This window comes from Oncorhynchus gorbuscha, unplaced genomic scaffold (assembly GCF_021184085.1).
Source record: "Oncorhynchus gorbuscha isolate QuinsamMale2020 ecotype Even-year unplaced genomic scaffold, OgorEven_v1.0 Un_scaffold_778, whole genome shotgun sequence".
NCBI lineage: Eukaryota > Metazoa > Chordata > Actinopteri > Salmoniformes > Salmonidae > Oncorhynchus > Oncorhynchus gorbuscha.
This window is the reverse complement of record NW_025745808.1, coordinates 289,430-313,304: the sequence shown is the minus strand read 5'-3', so window position 1 is coordinate 313,304 and position 23,875 is coordinate 289,430. Positions and strand designations below refer to the sequence as shown.

General features: G+C 42.1%; 1 protein-coding gene across 2 annotated transcripts in view; it reads left to right on the top strand.

The window, feature by feature from the left end:
• Positions 1-23,875, top strand: part of LOC124020241 (F-actin-uncapping protein LRRC16A-like) — a gene marked incomplete at its 5' end in the record, with an annotated part of 106,605 nt that overhangs the window by 14,212 nt on the left and 68,518 nt on the right. For both annotated transcript variants that reach the window (XM_046335597.1, XM_046335598.1), the window contains 4 exon segments: positions 5,171-5,274; positions 6,881-6,958; positions 9,119-9,195; positions 23,028-23,132. In XM_046335597.1, coding sequence (XP_046191553.1) covers positions 5,171-5,274; positions 6,881-6,958; positions 9,119-9,195; positions 23,028-23,132 — 364 coding nt within the window.

Here is a 23,875-nt window from a genome sequence, read left to right as displayed (position 1 = left end):
TCTATAGCCAGGTAGATTGTTGACAGGCTGGAAATTATAGCCAGGTAGATTGTTGACAGGCTGTCTAACCCTCTATAACCAGGTAGATTGTTGACAGGCTGTCTAACCCTCTATAGCCAGGTAGATTGTTGACAGGCTGTCTAACCCTCTATAGCCAGGTAGATTGTTGACAGGCTGTCTAACCCTCTATAGCCAGGTAGATTGTTGACAGGCTGTCTAACTCTATAGCCAGGTAGATTGTTGACAGGCTGTCTAACCCTCTATAACCAGGTAGATTGTTGACAGGCTGTCTAACCCTCTATAACCAGGTAGATTGTTGACAGGCTGTCTAACTCTATAGCCAGGTAGATTGTTGACAGGCTGTCTAACTCTATAGCCAGGTAGATTGTTGACAGGCTGTCTAACTCTATAGCCAGGTAGATTGTTGACAGGCTGTCTAACCCTATAGCCAGGTAGATTGTTGACAGGCTGTCTAACCCTCTATAACCAGGTAGATTGTTGACAGGCTGTCTAACTCTATAGCCAGGTAGATTGTTGACAGGCTGTCTAACTCTATAGCCAGGTAGATTGTTGACAGGCTGTCTAACCTATAGCCAGGTAGATTGTTGACAGGCTGTCAAACCCTATAGCCAGGTAGATTGTTGACAGGCTGTCTAACCCTCTATTACCAGGTAGATCTGTGTTTGATGTGACATTGTGCCACTAATAACCCTGGCAATGCTCATGTCCTACAGTATATGTGGCTCTTCACTGTGAGATATGACTGGTTGAGAATCAGGCCATGTGCTGACCTTCCTGTTGTCTTCACTGTGAGATATGACTGGTTGAGAATCAGGTGACCTTCCTGTTGTCTTCACTGTGAGATATGACTGGTTGAGTATCAGGCCATGTGCTGACCTTCCTGTTGTCTTCACTGTGAGATATGACTGGTTGAGAATCAGGCCATGTGCTGACCTTCCTGTTGTCTTCACTGTGAGATATGACTGGTTGAGAATCAGGTGACCTTCCTGTTGTCTTCACTATGAGATATGACTGGTTGAGAATCAGGCCATGTGACCTTCCTGTTGTCTTCACTGTGAGATATGACTGGTGGAATCAGGCCATGTGCTGACCTTCCTGTTGTCCACTGTGAGTATGACTGTTGAGAATCAGGTGACTGTGAGATATGACTGGTTGAGAATCAGGCCATGTGCTGACCTTCCTGTTGTCTTCACTGTGAGATATGACTGGTTGAGAATCAGGTGACCTTCCTGTTGTCTTCACTGTGAGATATGACTGGTTGAGAATCAGGTGACCTTCCTGTTGTCTTCAATGTGAGATATGACTGGTTGAGAATCAGGCCATGTGCTGACCTTCCTGTTGTCTTCAATGTGAGATATGACTGGTTGAGAATCAGGCCATGTGCTGACCTTCCTGTTGTCTTCACTGTGAGATATGACTGGTTGAGAATCAGGTGACCTTCCTGCTGTCTTCAATGTGAGATATGACTGGTTGAGAATCAGGCCATGTGCTGACCTTCCTGTTGTCTTCACTGTGTTACCTGGTGGTGTTACCTGGTGGTGTTACCTGGTGGTGATACCTGGTAGTGTTACCTGGTGGTGATACCTGGTAGTGTTACCTGGTGGTGATACCTGGTGGTGTTACCTGGTAGTGTTGCTTGGTAGTGTTACCTGGTGGTGATACCTGGTGGTGTTACCTGGTGGTGATACCTGGTGGTGTTACCTGGTGGTGATACCTGGTGGTGTTACCTGGTGGTGTTACCTGGTGGGGTTACCTGGTGGTGATACCTGGTGGTGTTACCTGGTGGTGATACCTGGTGGTGTTACCTGGTGGTGTTACCTGGTGGGGTTACCTGGTGGTGATACCTGGTGGTGATACCTGGTGGTGATACCTGGTGGTGATACCTGGTGGTGTTACCTGGTTGTGATACCTGGTGGTGTTACCTGGTGGTGTTACCTGGTGGTGTTACCTGGTGGTGATACCTAGTGGTGATACCTGGTGGTGATACCTGGTGGTGTTACCTGGTGGTGTTACCTGGTGGTGATACCTGGTGATACCTGGTTGTGTTACCTGGTGGTGATACCTGGTGGTGTTACCTGGTGGTGATACCTGGTGGTGTTACCTGGTGCTGATACCTGGTGCTGATACCTGGTGGTGATACCTGGTGGTGTTACCTGGTGGTGATACCTGGTGGTGTTACCTGGTGGTGATACCTGGTGGTGTTACCTGGTGGTGATACCTGGTGGTGTTACCTGGTGGTGATACGTGGTGGTGATACCTGGTGGTGATACCTGGTGGTGTTACCTGGTGGTGATACCTGGTGGTGTTACCTGGTGGTGTTACCTAGTGGTGTTACCTGGTGGTGATACCTGGTGGTGTTACCTGGTGGTGTTACCTGGTGGTGATACCTGGTGGTGATACCTGGTGGTGATACCTGGTGGTGATACCTGGTGGTGTTACCTGGTGGTGATACCTGGTGGTGATACCTGGTGGTGATACCTGGTGGTGATACCTGGTGGTGTTACCTGGTGGTGTTACCTGGTGGTGTTACCTGGTGGTGATACCTGGTGGTGATACCTGGTGGTGTTACCTGGTGCTGATACCTGGTGCTGATACCTGGTGCTGATACCTGGTGGTGATACCTGGTGCTGTTACCTGGTGCTGATACCTGGTGGGGTTAACTGGTGGTGATACCTGGTGGTGTTACCTGGTGGTGATACCTGGTGGTGATACCTGGTGGTGATACCTGGTGGTGTTACCTGGTGGTGATACCTGGTGGTGTTACCTGGTGGTGTTACCTAGTGGTGTTACCTGGTGGTGATACCTGGTGGTGATACCTGGTGGTGTTACCTGGTGGTGTTACCTGGTGGTGATACCTGGTGGTGATACCTGGTGGTGTTACCTGGTGGTGATACCTGGTGGTGATACCTGGTGGTGATACCTGGTGGTGTTACCTGGTGGTGTTACCTGGTGGTGATACCTGGTGGTGTTACCTGGTGGTGATACCTGGTGGTGTTACCTGGTGGTGTTACCTGGTGGTGTTACCTGGTGGTGATACCTGGTGGTGATACCTGGTGGTGATACCTGGTGGTGATACCTGGTGGTGTTACCTGGTGGTGTTACCTGGTGGTGATACCTGGTGGTGTTACCTGGTGGTGATACCTGGTGGTGATACCTGGTGGTGATACCTGGTGGTGTTACCTGGTGGTGATACCTGGTGGTGATACCTGGTGGTGTTACCTGGTGGTGTTACCTGGTGGTGTTACCTGGTGGTGATACCTGGTGGTGATACCTGGTGGTGATACCGGGTAGTGTTACCTGGTTGTGTTACCTGGTGGTGTTACCTGGTGGTGTTACCTGGTGGCGATACCTGGTTGTGTTACCTGGTGGTGATACCTGGTGGTGATACCTGGTTGTGTTACCTGGTGGTGATACCTGGTGGTGTTACCTGGTGCTGATACCTGGTTGTGTTACCTGGTGGTGATACCTGGTGCTGATACCTGGTGCTGATACCTGGTGCTGATACCTGGTGGTGTTACCTGGTGCTGTTACCTGGTGGTGTTACCTGGTGGTGATACCTGGTGGTGTTACCTGGTGGTGTTACCTGGTGCTGTTACCTGGTGGTGATACCTGGTGGTGTTACCTGGTGGTGATACCTGGTGGTGTTACCTGGTGGTGATACCTGGTGGTGTTACCCGCTAGACCTTCAACAGGAACATAAACGTAACATTATACCTGTAAACCTTTTGCTTTCTATGCATTCATTTTTATTAAAGGCGAAAGTTCACCAATGTGTTACATTAGAGCACCGGCCTGTATTACTGTACCCTGTTCTCTGTTCTCTGTACCCAGGGGTACATTATCTCTCTGTCTCTAACAGGCCTGTATTACTGTACATTATCTCTCTGTCTCTAACCATCCTCTACCCTGTTCTCTGTACCCAGGGATGAACAGGCCTGTATTACTGTACATTATCTCTCTGTCTCTAACCATCCTCTAGCCTGTTCTCTGTACCCAGGCCTGTATTACTGTACATTACCTCTCTGTCTCTAACCATCCTCTACCCTGTTCTCTGTACCCAGGCCTGTATTACTGTACATTATCTCTGTCTCTAAACATCCTCTAGCCTGTTCTCTGTACCCAGGCCTGTATACTGTACATTATCTCTCTGTCTCTAACCATCCTCTACCCTGTTCTCTGTACCCAGGCCTGTATTACTGTACATTATCTCTCTGTCTCTAAACATCCTCTACCCTGTTCTCTGTACCCAGGCCTGTATTACTGTACATTACCTCTCTGTCTCTAACCATCCTCTAGCCTGTTCTCTGTACCCAGGCCTGTATTACTGTACATTATCTCTCTGTCTCTAACCATCCTCTAGCCTGTTCTCTGTACCCAGGGGGGAACAGGCCTGTATTACTGTACATTATCTCTCTGTCTCTAACCATCCTCTAGCCTGTTCTCTGTAAGGCCTGTATTACTGTACATTACTCTCTGTCTCTAACCATCCTCTAGCCTGTTCTCTGTACCCAGGCCTGTATTACTGTACATTATCCTCTCTGTCTCTAACCATCCTCTAGCCTGTTCTCTGTACCCAGGCCTGTATTACTGTACATTACCTCTCTGTCTCTAACCATCCTCTACCCTGTTCTCTGTACCCAGGCCTGTATTACTGTACATTATCTACTGTCTCTAAACATCCTCTCTGTTTGTATTACTGTACATTATCCTCTAACTATCCTCTAGCCTGTTCTCTGTACCCAGGCCTGTATTACTGTACATTATCTCTCTGTCTCTAACCATCCTCTAGCCTGTTCTCTGTACTCAGGGGGGAACAGGCCTGTATTACTGTACATTATCTCTCTGTCTCTAACCATCCTCTACCCTGTTCTCTGTACCCAGGCCTGTATTACTGTACATTACCTCTCTGTCTCTAACCATCCTCTACCCTGTTCTCTGTACCCAGGCCTGTATTACTGTACATTACCTCTCTGTCTCTAACCATCCTCTACCCTGTTCTCTGTACCCAGGCCTGTATTACTGTACATTATCTCTCTGTCTCTAACCATCCTCTACCCTGTTCTCTGTACCCAGGGGTGAACAGGCCTGTATTACTGTACATTACCTCTCTGTCTCTAACCATCCTCTACCCCTCTGTGTGTTGTCCCAGGGGTGAACAGCCTTGCCCAGTCACTGAGTGCCAACCAGTCCATCCCCAGCACCCTCAGTCACCTGGACCTCTCAGGGAACATACTGCGGGCAGACGACATCCCGGTAGGTGGCGACATGGTCACATCTGTCTTGGTCACTTCCTTAATAACTGAGTCATAATGGGTAGAGTTGAGAGGAGAAAAGGACGTTTTGTTCATTTGCACAGATATCGAAACAAGACTTAACTGAAGATGGGAGAGATCCAGCAGTACCCGGTCGTCTAGTCTTCACACACCGAGTCCTATTGCGTCGTCTCCCCTCCTCCGAGCCAGGGAGACGCACAACACAACCATAGTCCGAATCACACTGACATCTAGCATCAATCATACCACATCGATTGTGTTCACTAGTCTCTCTACCCAGCTCAGTGTTGATGCCTGTGTCTCCGTGGCGAGGCTGTAGTCAGCTGGGTTTAAATCAGTCATCTGACTCTGTGGGATCACCTTGTAGATCTTGACACACTGTGAGCTACTAGAGACTGATGGGAAGGTTGATGTCAGAGGACAAGTCCTTCTGATTGGCTTAAAGGGTGATGGATTAGAAGCCTTCACTTTCTGAGACCGTCAGGCCTGATGGAGCTTTGTTCAGGGGTTCCCATGGGAACGCGTGCCCATACACACACCACACACACACACATCTGATGACCTCAGTGCTCTCAGTATAGCTGTTGATTACAATCTTGAAGGGTCACCCATGACAACCCCTGACAAGAGATACTATGGCCTTCAGAGGAATCACTATATGTTGGCAGGAAGCATTATCACCTGTTACCTATAGACAGCATCAGGTCATTGTTTATCCAGACAGTATTACCTGTTACCTTTAGACAGCATCAGGCCATCATTTATCCAGACAGTATTACCTGTTACCTTTAGACAGCATCAGGCCATTGTTTATCCAGACAGTATCACCTGTTACCTATAGACAGCATCAGGCCATTGTTTATCCAGACAGTATTACCTGTTACCTATAGACAGCATCAGGTCATTGTTTATCCAGACAGTATTACCTGTTACCTATAGACAGACATAATTTATCCAGACAGTATTACCTGTTATTTAGTTTTTATCCAGACAGTATTACCTGTTACCTATAGACAGCATCAGACCATAATTTATCCAGTATTACCTGTTACCTATTCAGTTTTATCCAGACAGTATTACCTGTTACCTATAGACAGCATCAGGCCATCATTTATCCAGACAGTATTACCTGTTACCTATAGACAGCATCAGACCATAATTTATCCAGACAGTATTACCTGTTACCTATAGACAGCAGCAGGCCATAATTTATCCAGACAGTATTACCTGTTACCTATAGACAGCATCAGACCATCATTTATCCATCCAGACAGTATTACCTGTTACCTATAGACAGCATCAGGCCATCATTTATCCAGATAGTATTACCTGTTACAGCATCAGACCATAATTTATCCAGACAGCATCAGGCCATCATTTATCCATCCAGACAGTATTACCTGTTACCTTTAGACAGCATCAGGCCATTGTTTATCCAGACAGTATCACCTGTTACCTTTAGACAGCATCAGGCCATTGTTTATCCAGGCAGTATTACCTGTTACCTTTAGACAGCATCAGACCATCATTTATCCAGACAGACTGTCTTGTTGCTAAAACTTTTTTTTCCTCAATTTTTCTACCAGCATTTCTACCATTTCCTGGGCCAACCCAACAGCCTGACGACTCTGGACTTGTCCAACACAGACTGTTCTCTGGACCTGGTGAGTGAGACCATAGTCTGGTGTGCATTTCCTGCGTGTGTGTGTGTGTTCCTGTCGCCTAGTGATGGATCTTAATCCCGCTTCAGAAGCGGCATGACTTTACAGACAAGTGAAAGGCCGTTCATGTCTCCAGAGAAGGTTTCGTGTCGGCGTTTAAATAGCCGTAGTGTTGCCTACCCTAAAAGACAAAACAAACAGGCCGTAACCAAGGTGTTTCCGAGGAGCGTCGTACCAGGATATCTGAATAGACTCATCGATACAGCCTACTGTAGTTTCATATGAGGAGACAAAAACACCACCAACCACTCAGAGGGAGGGAGAGAGAGGAGGGGCAGGCAGAACAATGTGCATTTATCTGGTAATCTGTTTCTCACTAAGTATGAACTGTGTCACCTAAAGTCACCTAAAGTCACCTAAAGTTACCTAAAGTTACCTAAAGTTACCCTAAAGTAACCCTAAAGTAACCCTAAAGTAACCTAACCTAAAGTTACCTAAAGTTACCTAAAGTAACCCTACCTAAAGTAACCTAAAGTAACCCCTAAAGTAACCTAAAGTAACCCTAAAGTAACCCTAAAGTAACCCTAAAGTAACCCTAAAGTAACCCTAAAGTTACCTAAAGTAACCTAAAGTAACCCTAAAGTTACCTAAAGTAACCTAAAGTTACCCTAAAGTAACCTAAAGTTACCCTAAAGTAACCTAAAGTAACCCTAAAGTAACCCTAAAGTAACCCTAAAGTAACCTAAAGTAACCTAAAGTAACCTAAAGTTACCTAAAGTTACCTTAAAGTTACCTAAAGTAACCCTAAAGTAACCCTAAAGTAACCCTAAAGTAACCTAAAGTTACCCTAAAGTAACCTAAAGTTTGCCTCTTCCTCTCTGGTTTTATAGCCATATAATTGTAGTTAGACTATAACATGGAAAATTATGTTTTGTAATAACAGCACTGATTTTAATTATGTGGGGGAACCTAAAGGGTCAGATAAAACATTTGGTTATCACCCTAAAGTCATTTTTTACTGAACATTAAAAGATCCCAACTTACCTAAAGTTTAAATGTTTTTTAAAGTTACCTAAAGTTTAACTCCAAAGCCACTTCCTCTTGTTTTATAGCCATTACCAGAAAATTATGTTTGATCAGTGATTTTAATTATGTAAGATAAAACATTTGGTTATGGATTTTTCCATTAAGATCCCACCATGTCCAATGGGCCTTACCAGAACGTTTGATCAGTGATACATTGTAACCACTCCCATGAACCACCATGTCCATGGATGGACCTTACCAGAAGGTTTGATCAGTGATACATTGTAACCACTCCCATGAACCACCATGTCCATGGACCTTACCAGAACGTTTGATCAGTGATACATTGTAACCACTCCCATGAACCACCATGTCCATGGGCCTTACCAGAACGTTTGATCAGTGATACATTGTAACCACTCCCATGAACCACCATGTCCATGGCCAGATGGTGTTGAATCAAACAGAACGTTTGAAACTCAGTGATACATTGAGCATTGTAAAATAAATGTACCATACATGAAGTCATTTCACCAAGTCCATGGCCAGAATGGTTAATAAATGACTTAAATGTAAATGTAAATGTAAAGGATAAAGCTGGTATCTAACATGTTGATTAAAATGCTGGCTAATGCTAGTTAAAGCTGTGCGTGAATCATTGTAAAATAAATGCTAATGTAATGCATGTCATTCTGTCAATCATCCAAGTCCCTAATGCCTAAAGTGTGTTAATGGCTAATGGCTAATGGCTAAAGGCTAAAGCTGGTATCTGTGCTAATCCACTCCTCTGTATTATAGGTGTGTTAATGCTAATGGATAATGCTAGTGGATAAAGCTGGTATCTGTGCTAATCCACTCCTCTGTATTATAGCTGTGTTAATGCTAATTGCTAATGCTAGTGGATAAAGCTGGTATCTGTGCTAATCCACTCCTCTGTATTATAGGTGTGTTAATGCTAATGGCTAATGCTAGTGGCTAAAGCTGGTATCTGTGCTAATCCACTCCTCTGTATTATAGCTGTGTTAATGCTAATGGATAATGCTAGTGGCTAAAGCTGGTATCTGTGCTAATCCACTCCTCTCTATTATAGGTCTGTTAATGCTAATATCTGTTCTAACCAATTCCTCTGTATTCCAGGTGTGTTCTGCTCTCCTGAGGGGCTCCGTCCAGAACCTCTCTGTCCTCAACATGTCCAAGAGTGTATTTGCACATAGGTGAGACCCACGACATCCCATAATATAACAACCAGCAGTAGAGTAGGGTATCTCCCCACATGGCCCAGTTGGTCACAAAGTGTTAGTTCTTATATGGCTGCCACCAAAGACCCCATTTTGTGGCTTTGCAGCTGTAGTCAGATTGTAATGTATTTAAATATGAATATATTAATATTTAGCTAGTCTGTGGGTGGTTGTCATTTATCAATGTGTCCGAACTCAGGAGGATTGATAGCTGTTAGTTAGAGAAGCTGTCTGATGAGAGCTTTTCTCAACTAGCCTACCTGGTTAAATAAAGGTCAAATTTAAAAATAAAAAAAAGTATATGATTTAATTTTCTGTTTTAATATCAATTCAATTCCCAGAGAGGCAATTACTGTAGAAACAACAACAATAACATGACAGCATACCACAACCATACCACATCCATACCACACCCATACCACACCCATACCAGAGGTCTATCTAAAGTTCAATCTAGACATACAGCACCAGTCAAACGTTTGGACACAACTACTTATTCAAGGGTTTTTCTTTATCTTTAAAACTATATTCTACATTGTAGAATAATAGTGAAGAATTCAAAACTATGAAATAACACATATGGAATCATGTAGTAACCAAAGATAAGAAGAAGAGACTTGCTTGGGCCGAGAAACACGAGTAATAGAGATTAGACCGGTGGAAATCTGTACTTTGGTCTAATGATTCCAAATTTGAGATTTTTGGTTCGAACTGCTGTGATCTCCGCATGTGTGGTTCCCACAGTGAAGCATGGAGGAGGTGGTGTGATGGTTTATCACATAAATATTTCACATTTGAAAGTGAATTGCATTAGAAACAAATAATTTTACTTCTAACTTTAAATGTTCCCAATGCAGCACACTCTTGTAAGAATAACTACCACCACCCTGGATAATTAGATTAATATAAATAATTGATTCTTAAAAGTGATAAAGCAATAGAATGGGAAACGTTTTACCAGACTAGATACATATCAATCAAACTTTTTTTTTTAATAGACACTTACAAACAAATACAAGAACATGTTTCAGTATAATACAATATGCAAAAAGATATAGATTTATTCAATGTTAATACCGAAAAGGCTTTTGACCATCTTGAATTGGCTATTCGCTTCAAACTTTGTAAGCTTTCAACTTTCCAGATGAAATAATGCATTTTATAAAAATGATGAAATTGCTTTAGAATGGGGCACAAGACAAGGATGTCCTCTCTCCCCCCTCCTGTTTGCACTGGCAATTGAACCGTATTGGTAAACATTAGTATAATTAGTATATACAATCTCCTGATATACCTGATCAATATTGAAAAGTTATTGCCCCCCCCCTTCCCTGCCCTAAATATTTTCAGAATACTCTAAAATCTTAGAATATAAAATTTACGTGGAAAAAACATCAATCTTTTAAGTAGACTACAAAAAATATCAAACACTTAGGATGCTTAATAATTGAAAGCAGACCAATATGAAAGCAGACCTAATTAAATCGAACAATCTTCCCATAATTCTAACAGGAAGAATAAACCTCTTCAGAATGGCAATGTTTTTATACTTATTCTGGGTAATGCCAATTAGCCCACCGAGGACATTCTTTTCAAAAGTATACAAATAAAACTTGTAAAAAATGAACATTTTCCATCTTCCTAAATCTGAGGTTTTAACCTTTCAGACATGGAATTGTATCAACTCTCCACCCAGGGCTTCCACTTGGGACATATAGTTAAATGTACTAAAGAGGAACAATGGGTACATATTGAAGATGCACATGCTCATCCCCAGAATATTTTTGTGTCTATTTTCAAAGGATAAAGCTAAGAACATGAACAACTTCATAGTTAAGAACACTAGAACAATATGGAACACTATAACAATATAGAACACTATAACAATATAGAACACTAGAACAATATGGAACACTATAACAATATAGAACACTATAACAATATGGAACACTATAACAATATAGAACACTATAACAATATGGAACACTATAACAATATAGAACACTATAACAATATAGAACACTAGAACAATATAGAACACTATAACAATATGGAACACTAGAACAATATAGAACACTATAACAATATGGAACACTATAACAATATAACAATATGAACACTATAACAATATGGAACACTATAACAATATAGAACACTATAACAATATAGAACACTATAACAATATAGAACACTATAACAATATGGAACACTATAACAATATGGAACACTATAACAATATAGAACACTATAACAATATGGAACACTATAACAATATGGAACACTATAACAATATGGAACACTATAACAATATGGAACACTATAACAATATGGAACACTATAACAATATAGAACACTATAACAATATGGAACACTATAACAATATGGAACACTATATCAATATAGAACACTATAACAATATAGAACACTATAACAATATAGAACACTATAACAATATGGAACACTATAACAATATGGAACACTATAACAATATCCCCAGAATTGTGTCTATTTTCAAAGGATAAAGCTAAGAACATGAACAACTTCATAGTTAAGAACACTATAACAATATGGAACACTATAACAATATAGAACACTATAACAATATGGAACACTATAACAATATAGAACACTATAACAATATAGAACACTATAACAATATGGAACACTATAACAATATGGAACACTAGAACAATATAGAACACTGTAACAATATGGAACACTAGAACAATATAGAACACTGTAACAATATGGAACACGATATCAATATAGAACACTATAACAATATAGAACACTATAACAATATGGAACACTATAACAATATAGAACACTATAACAATATAGAACACTATAACAATATAGAACACTATAACAATATGGAACACTATAACAATATGGAACACTATAACAATATAGAACACTATAACAATATAGAACACTATAACAATATGGAACACTATAACAATATGGAACACTATAACAATATAGAACACTATAACAATATAGAACACTATAACAATATAGAACACTATAACAATATAGAACACTATAACAATATGGAACACTATAACAATATAGAACACTATAACAATATAGAACACTATAACAATATAGAACACTATAACAATATGGAACACTATAACAATATAGAACACTATAAACACTATAACAATATAGAACACTATAACAATATAGAACACTATAACAATATGGAACACTATAACAATATAGAACACTATAACAATATGGAACACTATAACAATATAGAACACTATAACAATATAGAACACTATAACAATATAGAACACTATAACAATATAGAACACTATAACAATATAGAACACTATAACAATATAGAACACTATATCAATATAGAACACTATAACAATATAGAACACTATAACAATATAGAACACTATAACAATATAGAACACTATAACAATATAGAACACTATAACAATATAGAACACTATAACAATATAGAACACTATAACAATATAGAACACTATAACAATATAGAACACTATAACAATATAGAACACTATAACAATATGGAACACTATAACAATATAGAACACTATAACAATATGGAACACTATAACAATATAGAACACTATAACAATATAGAACACTATAACAATATAGAACACTATAACAATATAGAACACTATAACAATATAGAACACTATAACAATATGGAACACTATAACAATATGGAACACTATAACAATATAGAACACTATATCAATATAGAACACTATAACAATATAGAACACTATATCAATATAGAACACTATAACAATATAGAACACTAACAATATGGAACACTATAACAACATGGAACACTATAACAATATAGAACACTATAACAATATAGAACACTGTAACAATATGGAACACTATAACAATATAGAACACTATAACAATATGGAACACTATAACAATATAGAACACTATAACAATATAGAACACTATAACAATATGGAACACTATAACAATATAGAACACTATAACAATATAGAACACTATAACAATATGGAACACTATAACAATATAGAACACTATAACAATATAGAACACTATAACAATATGGAACACTATAACAATATAGAACACCATAACAATATAGAACACTATAACAATTTACCCTCTGACCTGCACTTTACCCTCATCATGTGAGGCAGGGTTTTACAGGTAACCAGGAGTGGTACAACCCTGATCAGCCAATCAGAGGTGTCCCTAACAGCGATGACTGTTATCAAGGAACCTTACATCATCCAATAAGGATTGGTTCAACTTCCTGATTTGTGTAGCAGGAAGAGAATGATCTGAATGCAGGCGTTATGGGGTAACAGTTTTTAATGCCTTAGCAAAACAGCTATCCATCCCTCTCCTCCCTCTATCCCATGCCAGCAGCATACCACCCTGCAGCATACCACCCTGCAGCATACCACCCTGCAGCATACCACCCTGCAGCATACCACCCTGCTGCATACCACCCTGCTGCATACCACCCTGCTGCATACCACTGCTGGCTTGCTTCTGAAGCTAAGCAGGGTTGGTCCTGGTCAGTCCCTGGATGGGAGACCAGATGCTGCTGGAAGTGGTGTTGGAGGGTCAGTAGGAGGCACTCTTTCCTCTGGTCTAAAAAAATAAACATATATCCCATCACCCCAGGGCAGTGATTGGGGACATTGCCCTGTGTAGGGTGCTGTCTTTCGGATGGGACGTTAAACAGGTGTCCTGACTCTCTGTGGTCACTAAAGATCCCATGGCACTTATTGTAAGAGTAGGGGTGTTAACCCCGGTGTCCTGGCTAAATTCCCAATCTGGCCTTCATACCATCATGGACACCTAATCATCCCCAGTTTACAATTGGCTCATTCATCTCCTCTCCTCTGTAACTATTCCCCAGGTCGTTGCTGTAAATGGGTTCTCAGTCAAATTAACTGGAAAAATAAGAGTTTTAAAATATATAAATCAATTATTCCTCCCTCTCTCCCCCTCCACCTCCCTCCTCTGTCACTCACCCAGGCCTAGGGTGTGTACACACACCAACAATCTGCCAATCCTGTTTCTGCCTCCCCTGCAGTTTTCATCTCTCTCTCTCTCTCTCTCTCTCTCTCTCTCTCTCTCTCTCTCTCTCTCTCTCACTCTCTCTCTGTCTCACACACAACAACAATCTGCCAATCCGGTTTCTCCCTCCCCTACAGTTTTCTCACACATCAACAATCTGCCAATCGTGTTTCTCCCTCCCCTACAGTTTTCACCTCCCTCTCTCTCTCTCTCTCTCTCTCTCTCTCTCTCTCTCTCTCTCTCTCTCTCTCTCTCTCTCACACACATCAACAATCTGCCAATCCGGTTTCTCCCTCCCCTACAGTTTTCACCTCTCTCTCTCTCTCTCTCTCTCTCTCTCTCTCTCTCTCTCTCTCTCACTCTCACTCTCTCTCTGTCTCACACACAACAACAATCTGCCAATCCTGTTTCTCCCTCTGCTGCAGTTTTCACCTCTCTCTCTGTCTCTCATACATTCACAAGCTGATCCTGGGACAGAGCTCTTTTCACCTCTCTCTGTCTCTCATACATTCACAAGCTGATCCTGGGACAGAGCTCTTTTCACCTCTGTCTCTCATACTTTCACAAGCTGATCCTGGGACAGAGCTCTTTTCACACCCTTGGAACTTGACACTGAGATTTCTATCCACTTCACAGCCCCCTAAACTGAAAGGCCCACCGCTCTGCTCTCACAGACAGGGGAACAGATTGAACATTTTGCATGGTTGCTTAGCCAGTCAGTTCCTTGCAATTAACCTGAATATATATATATATATATATATATATATATATATATATATATATATATATATATCTCCTCACATCATTACCCCATCACAGTTTCTCTCCTCACATCATTACCCCATCACAGTCTCTCACATCATTACCCCATCACAGTGTCTCTCTCCACATCATTACCCCATCACAGTGTCTCTCTCCTCACATCATTACCCCATCACAGTGTCTCTCCTCACATCATTACCCCATCACAGTGTCTCTCCTCACATCATTACCCCATCACAGTCTCTCACATCATTACCCCATCACAGTGTCTCTCTCCACATCATTACCCCATCACAGTGTCTCACATCATTACCCCATCACAGTCTCTCACATCATTACCCCATCACAGTCTCTCACATCATTACCCCATCACAGTGTCTCTCTCCACATCATTACCCCATCACAGTCTCTCACATCATTACCCCATCACAGTCTCTCACATCATTACCCCATCACAGTCTCTCACATCATTACCCCATCACAGTGTCTCTCTCCACATCATTACCCCATCACAGTGTCTCTCTCCTCACATCATTACCCCATCACAGTGTCTCTCTCCTCACATCATTACCCCATCACAGTGTCTCTCCTCACATCATTACCCCATCACAGTGTCTCTCCTCACATCATTACCCCATCACAGTCTCTCACATCATTACCCCATCACATTGTCTCTCTCCACATCATTACCCCATCACAGTGTCTCTCTCCTCACATCATTACCCCATCACAGTGTCTCTCCTCACATCATTACCCCATCACAGTGTCTCTCCTCACATCATTACCCCATCACAGTCTCTCACATCATTACCCCATCACAGTGTCTCTCTCCACATCATTACCCCATCACAGTGTCTCACATCATTACCCCATCACAGTCTCTCACATCATTACCCCATCACAGTCTCTCACATCATTACCCCATCACAGTGTCTCTCTCCACATCATTACCCCATCACAGTCTCTCACATCATTACCCCATCACAGTCTCTCACATCATTACCCCATCACAGTGTCTCTCTCCACATCATTACCCCATCACAGTGTCTCTCTCCTCACATCATTACCCCATCACAGTGTCTCTCTCCTCACATCATTACCCCATCACAGTGTCTCTCCTCACATCATTACCCCATCACAGTGTCTCTCCTCACATCATTACCCCATCACAGTCTCTCACATCATTACCCCATCACAGTCTCTCACATCATTACCCCATCACAGTCTCTCATCATTACCCCATCACAGTGTCTCTCTCCACATCATTACCCCATCACAGTGTCTCTCTCCTCACATCATTACCCCATCACAGTGTCTCTCTCTCACATCATTACCCCATCACAGTGTCTCTACTAACAATCCTCACATCATTACCCCATCACAGTGTCTCTCCTCACATCATTACCCCATCACAGTCTCTCACATCATTACCCCATCACATTGTCTCTCTCCACATCATTACCCCATCACAGTGTCTCTCTCCTCACATCATTACCCCATCACAGTGTCTCTCCTCACATCATTACCCCATCACAGTGTCTCTCCTCACATCATTACCCCATCACAGTCTCTCACATCATTACCCCATCACAGTGTCTCTCTCCACATCATTACCCCATCACAGTGTCTCACATCATTACCCCATCACAGTCTCTCACATCATTACCCCATCACAGTCTCTCACATCATTACCCCATCACAGTGTCTCTCTCCACATCATTACCCCATCACAGTCTCTCTTACCCCATCACAGTCTCTCACATCATTACCCCATCACAGTGTCTCTCTCCACATCATTACCCCATCACAGTGTCTCTCTCCTCACATCATTACCCCATCACAGTGTCTCTCTCCTCACATCATTACCCCATCACAGTGTCTCTCCTCACATCATTACCCCATCACAGTGTCTCTCCTCACATCATTACCCCATCACAGTCTCTCACATCATTACCCCATCACAGTCTCTCACATCATTACCCCATCACAGTGTCTCTCTCCACATCATTACCCCATCACAGTGTCTCTCTCCTCACATCATTACCCCATCACAGTGTCTCTCTCCTCACATCATTACCCCATCACAGTGTCTCTCCTCACATCATTACCCCATCACAGTGTCTCTCCTCACATCATTACCCCATCACAGTGTCCCTCTTCACATCATTACCCCATCACAGTCTCTCACATCATTACCCCATCACAGTGTCCCTCTTCACATCATTACCCCATCACAGTCTCTCACATCATTACCCCATCACAGTGTCTCTCCTCACATCATTACCCCATCACAGTGTCTCTCCTCACATCATTACCCCATCACAGTCTCTCACATCATTACCCCATCACAGTGTCTCACATCATTACCCCATCGCAGTCTCTCACATCATTATCCCATCACAGTCTCTCACATCATTATCCCATCACAGTGTCTCTCCTCACATCATTACCCCATCACAGTGTCTCTCCTCACATCATTACCCCATCACAGTCTCTCACATCATTACCCCATCACAGTGTCTCTCCTCACATCATTATCCCATCACAGTGTCTCACATCATTACCCCATCACAGTCTCTCACATCATTATCCCATCACAGTGTCTCACATCATTACCCCATCACAGTGTCTCTCTTCACATCATTACCCCATCACAGTGTCTCTCCTCACATCATTATCCCATCACAGTGTCTCACATCATTACCCCATCACAGTCTCTCACATCATTATCCCATCACAGTGTCTCACATCATTACCCCATCACAGTGTCTCTCCTCACATCATTACCCCATCACTCTCACATCATTACCCCATCACAGTGTCTCTCCTCACATCATTACCCCATCACAGTGTCTCTCTCCACATCATTACCCCATCACAGTGTCTCTCCTCACATCATTACCCCATCACTCTCACATCATTACCCCATCACAGTGTCTCTCCTCACATCATTACCCCATCACAGTGTCTCTCTCCACATCATTACCCCATCACAGTGTCTCACATCATTACCCCATCACAGTGTCTCTTCACATCATTACCCCATCACAGTGTCTCTCCTCACATCATTACCCCATCACAGTGTCTCTCTCCACATCATTACCCCATCACAGTGTCTCACATCATTACCCCATCACAGTGTCTCTCTTCACATCATTACCCCATCACAGTGTCTCTCTTCACATCATTACCCCATCACAGTGTCTCTCTCCACATCATTACCCCATCACAGTGTTTCTCTTCACATCATTACCCCATCACAGTGTCTCTCCTCACATCATTACCCCATCACAGTGTCTCTCTCACATGTCATTACCCCATCACAGTGTCTCTCCTCACATCATTACCCCATCACAGTGTCTCTCTCCACATCATTACCCCATCACAGTGTCTCCTCACATCATTACCCCATCACAGTGTCTCTCCTCACATCATTACCCCATCACAGTGTCTCTCCTCACATCATTACCCCATCACAGTGTCTCTCTCCACATCATTACCCCATCACAGTGTCTCTCTCCACATCATTACCCCATCACAGTGTCTCCTCACATCATTACCCCATCACAGTGTCTCTCTCCACATCATTACCCCATCACAGTGTCTCTCCTCACATCATTACCCCATCACAGTGTCTCTCCTCACATCATTACCCCATCACAGTGTCTCTCTCCACATCATTACCCCATCACAGTGTCTCCTCACATCATTACCCCATCACAGTGTCTCTCCTCACATCATTACCCCATCACAGTGTCTCTCCTCACATCATTACCCCATCACAGTGTCTCTCCTCACATCATTACCCCATCACAGTGTCTCTCCTCACATCATTACCCCATCACAGTGTCTCTCTCCACATCATTACCCCATCACAGTGTCTCCTCACATCATTACCCCATCACAGTGTCTCTCTGTGGACAGAGCTAGCCTTTCACAGTCTCTCTGGGGACAGAGCTAGCCTATCACAGTCTCTCTGGGGACAGAGCTAACCTATCACAGTCTCTCTGGGGACAGAGATAGGCTATAAGGGAGGGTGTGGGAGCGGAGGACGAGCTGCTGTGTTTTATAAAAAGGATTCCTATACACCATAATAATGAAGACTGTGGCCATATCAGGGCTACTGGGTTTATATACACCATAATAATGTAGCCATATCAGGGCTACTGGGTTTATATACACCATAAGAATGTAGCCATATCAGGGCTACTGGGTTTATATACACCATAATAATGTAGCCATATCAGGGCTACTGGGTTTATATACACCATAATAATGTAGCCATATCAGGGCTACTGGGTTTATATACACCATAATAATGTAGCCATATCAGGGCTACTGGGTTTATATACACCATAATAATGTAGCCATATCAGGGCTACTGGGTTTATATACACCATAATAATGTAGCCATATCAGGGCTACTGGGTTTATATACACCATAATAATGTAGCCATATCAGGGCTACTGGGTTTATATACACCATAATAATGTAGCGATATCAGGGCTACTGGGTTTATATACACCATAATAATGTAGCCATACCAGGGCTACTGGGTTTCTATACACCATAATAATGTAGCCATATCAGGGCTACTGGGTTTCTATACACCATAATAATGTATCCATATCAGGGCTACTGGGTTTATATACACCATAATAATGTAGCCATACCAGGGCTACTGGGTTTATATACACCATAATAATGTAGCCATACCAGGGCTACTGGGTTTATATACACCATAATAATGTAGCCATATCAGGGCTACTGGGTTTATATACACCATAATAATGTAGCCATACAAGGGCTACTGGGTTTCTATACACCATAATAATGTAGCCATATCAGGGCTACTGGGTTTATATACACCATAATAATGTAGCCATACCAGGGCTACTGGGTTTATATACACCATAATAATGTAGCCATATCAGGGCTACTGGGTTTATATACACCATAATAATGTAGCCATATCAGGGCTACTGGGTTTATATACACCATAATAATGTAGCCATATCAGGGCTACTGGGTTTATATACACCATAATAATGTAGCCATATCAGGGCTACTGGGTTTATATACACCATAATAATGTAGCCATATCAGGGTTACTGGGTTTATATACACCATAATAATGTAGCCATACCAGGGCTACTGGGTTTATATACACCATAATAATGTAGCCATATCAGGGCTACTGGGTTTATATACACCATAATAATGTAGCCATATCAGGGCTACTGGGTTTATATACACCATAATAATGTATCCATATCAGGGCTACTGGGTTTATATACACCATAATAATGAAGACTGTTTCCATATCAGGGCTACTGGGTTTATATACACCATAATAATGTAGCCATATCAGGGCTACTGGGTTTATATACACCATAATAATGTAGCCATATCAGGGCTACTGGGTTTATATACACCATAATAATGTAGCCATATCAGGGTTACTGGGTTTATATACACCATAATAATGTAGCCATATCAGGGCTACTGGGTTTATATACACCATAATAATGTAGCCATACCAGGGCTACTGGGTTTCTATACACCATAATAATGTAGCCATATCAGGGCTACTGGGTTTCTATACACCATAATAATGTATCCATATCAGGGCTACTGGGTTTATATACACCATAATAATGAAGACTGTTTCCATATCAGGGCTACTGGGTTTATATACACCATAATAATGTAGCCATATCAGGGCTACTGGGTTTATATACACCATAATAATGTAGCCATATCAGGGCTACTGGGTTTATATACACCATAATAATGTAGCCATATCAGGGCTACTGGGTTTATATACACCATAATAATGTAGCCATATCAGGGCTACTGGGTTTATATACACCATAATAATGTAGCCATATCAGGGCTACTGGGTTTATATACACCATAATAATGTAGCCATATCAGGGCTACTGGGTTTATATACACCATAATAATGTAGCCATATCAGGGCTACTGGGTTTATATACACCATAATAATGTATCCATATCAGGGCTACTGGGTTTATATACACCATAATAATGAAGACTGTTTCCATATCAGGGCTACTGGGTTTATATACACCATAATAATGTAGCCATATCAGGGCTACTGGGTTTATATACAACATAATAATGTAGCCATATCAGGGCTACTGGGTTTATATACACCATAATAATGTAGCCATATCAGGGTTACTGGGTTTATATACACCATAATAATGTAGCCATATCAGGGCTACTGGGTTTATATACACCATAATAATGTAGCCATACCAGGGCTACTGGGTTTCTATACACCATAATAATGTAGCCATATCAGGGCTACTGGGTTTCTATACACCATAATAATGTAGCCATATCAGGGCTACTGGGTTTATATACACCATAATAATGTAGCCATATCAGGGCTACTGGGTTTATATACACCATAATAATGTAGCCATATCAGGGTTACTGGGTTTATATACACCATAATAATGTAGCCATACCAGGGCTACTGGGTTTCTATACACCATAATAATGTAGCCATATCAGGGCTACTGGGTTTATATACACCATAATAATGTAGCCATATCAGGGTTACTGGGTTTATATACACCATAATAATGTAGCCATACCAGGGCTACTGGGTTTATATACACCATAATAATGTAGCCATACCAGGGCTACTGGGTTTCTATACACCATAATAATGTAGCCATATCAGGGCTACTGGGTTTATATACACCATAATAATGTAGCCATACCAGGGCTACTGGGTTTCTATACACCATAATAATGTAGTGATATCAGGGCTACTGGGTTTATATACACCATAATAATGTAGCCATATCAGGGCTACTGGGTTTATATACACCATAATAATGTAGCCATATCAGGGCTACTGGGTTTATATACACCATAATAATGTAGCCATATCAGGGCTACTGGGTTTATATACACCATAATAATGCAGCCATATCAGGGCTACTGGGTTTATATACACCATAATAATGTAGCCATATCAGGGCTACTGGGTTTATATACACCATAATAATGTAGCCATATCAGGGCTACTGGGTTTATATACACCATAATAATGTAGCCATATCAGGGCTACTGGGTTTATATACACCATAATAATGTAGCCATATCAGGGCTACTGGGTTTATATACACCATAATAATGTAGCCATACCAGGGCTACTGGGTTTATATACACCATAATAATGTAGCCATATCAGGGCTACTGGGTTTATATACACCATAATAATGTAGCCATATCAGGGCTACTGGGTTTATATACACCATAATAACGTAGCCATATCAGGGCTACTGGGTTTATATACACCATAATAATGTAGCCATATCAGGGCTACTGGGTTTATATACACCATAATAATGTAGCCATATCAGGGCTACTGGGTTTATATACACCATAATAATGTAGCCATATCAGGGCTACTGGGTTTCTATACACCATAATAATGTAGCCATACCAGGGCTACTGGGTTTCTATACACCATAATAATGTAGCCATACCAGGGCTACTGGGTTTATATACACCATAATAATGTAGCCATATCAGGGCTACTGGGTTTATATACACCATAATAATGTAGCCATACCAGGGCTACTGGGTTTATATACACCATAATAATGTAGCCATATCAGGGCTGTCTGGGTTTATATACACCTTAATAATGTAGCCATAAAGGGCTAAGGGTTTATATACACCATAATAATGTAGCCATACCAGGGCTACTGGGTTTCTCAGCCTGCATCTCCTAGCTGTGACAGTATTCCCTGTATACTCCACTATTGGCCTCGTCAACACATCCTGATTGGTCACATTCTGTTTCACTGCAAGTGAAAGGAAATGGAGAGCAGCTTCCACTGTGGTTCACAAGGCTACTATACTATGGCCTCTCAGGTATTGTCTCTTGCCTGGGCTTTCTCTACTCTCTTCTGTTTGTCCTCAGGAAAGGCAAAGATGTGCCTCCATCCTTCAAGCACTTCTTCAGCAGCGTCGTGGCCCTCAGCTGCATCAACCTTTCAGGAACCAAACTCCCTCCAGAGGCCTTGAAGTGAGCAGACTAACCATGTCTCTGTCTTTCTCTGTCTGTCTTTGTCTTTCTCTGTCTCTGTCTGTCTGTCTTTCTCTGTCTCTGTCTTTGTCTTTCTCTCCTCTCTGTCTTTCTCTCCCCTCTCTGTCTTTCTCTCCTCTCTCTCTGTCTTTCTCTCCTCTCTCAGTCTTTCTCTCCTCCCTCTGTCTCAATCTCTCAGTTCTTCTCTCCCCCCTCTGTCTCAATCTCTTCTGTCCCTCCTTCTCACTTTCCCTCTCTCTCATCTCCTTCTTTCTCTCTCTGTGTCTCTTCTCTCTCTTACGCTCCCCTCCAATATATATATTTTTCCTAATAGGAAATAGAGCTACAATAGAGAACACCTTCCTAATATTGATTTGCACCCCCTTTTGCCCTCAGAACAGCCTCAATTTGTCAGGCATGGACTACAAGGTGTCAAAAGCGTTCCACAGGGATGCTGGCCCATTTGGGTTCTAATGCTTCCCACAGCTGTGTCCAGTTGGCTGGGATGTCCTTTGGGTGGTGGACCATTCTGGATACACACGGGAAACTGTTGAGCGTGAAAAACCCAGCAGTTCTTGACGCTTCTGGCACCTATGACCGCTCCCTGTTCAAAGGCACTTTAAGCTCTTGTCCTGCCCATTCACCCTCTGGATACATAAACAATGCCCCCCCCCCAGGGCGCCAGGCTGCCCTGCATCACGCACTCCTATCATCCATTACGCACACCTGCCTTCCCTCGTCAC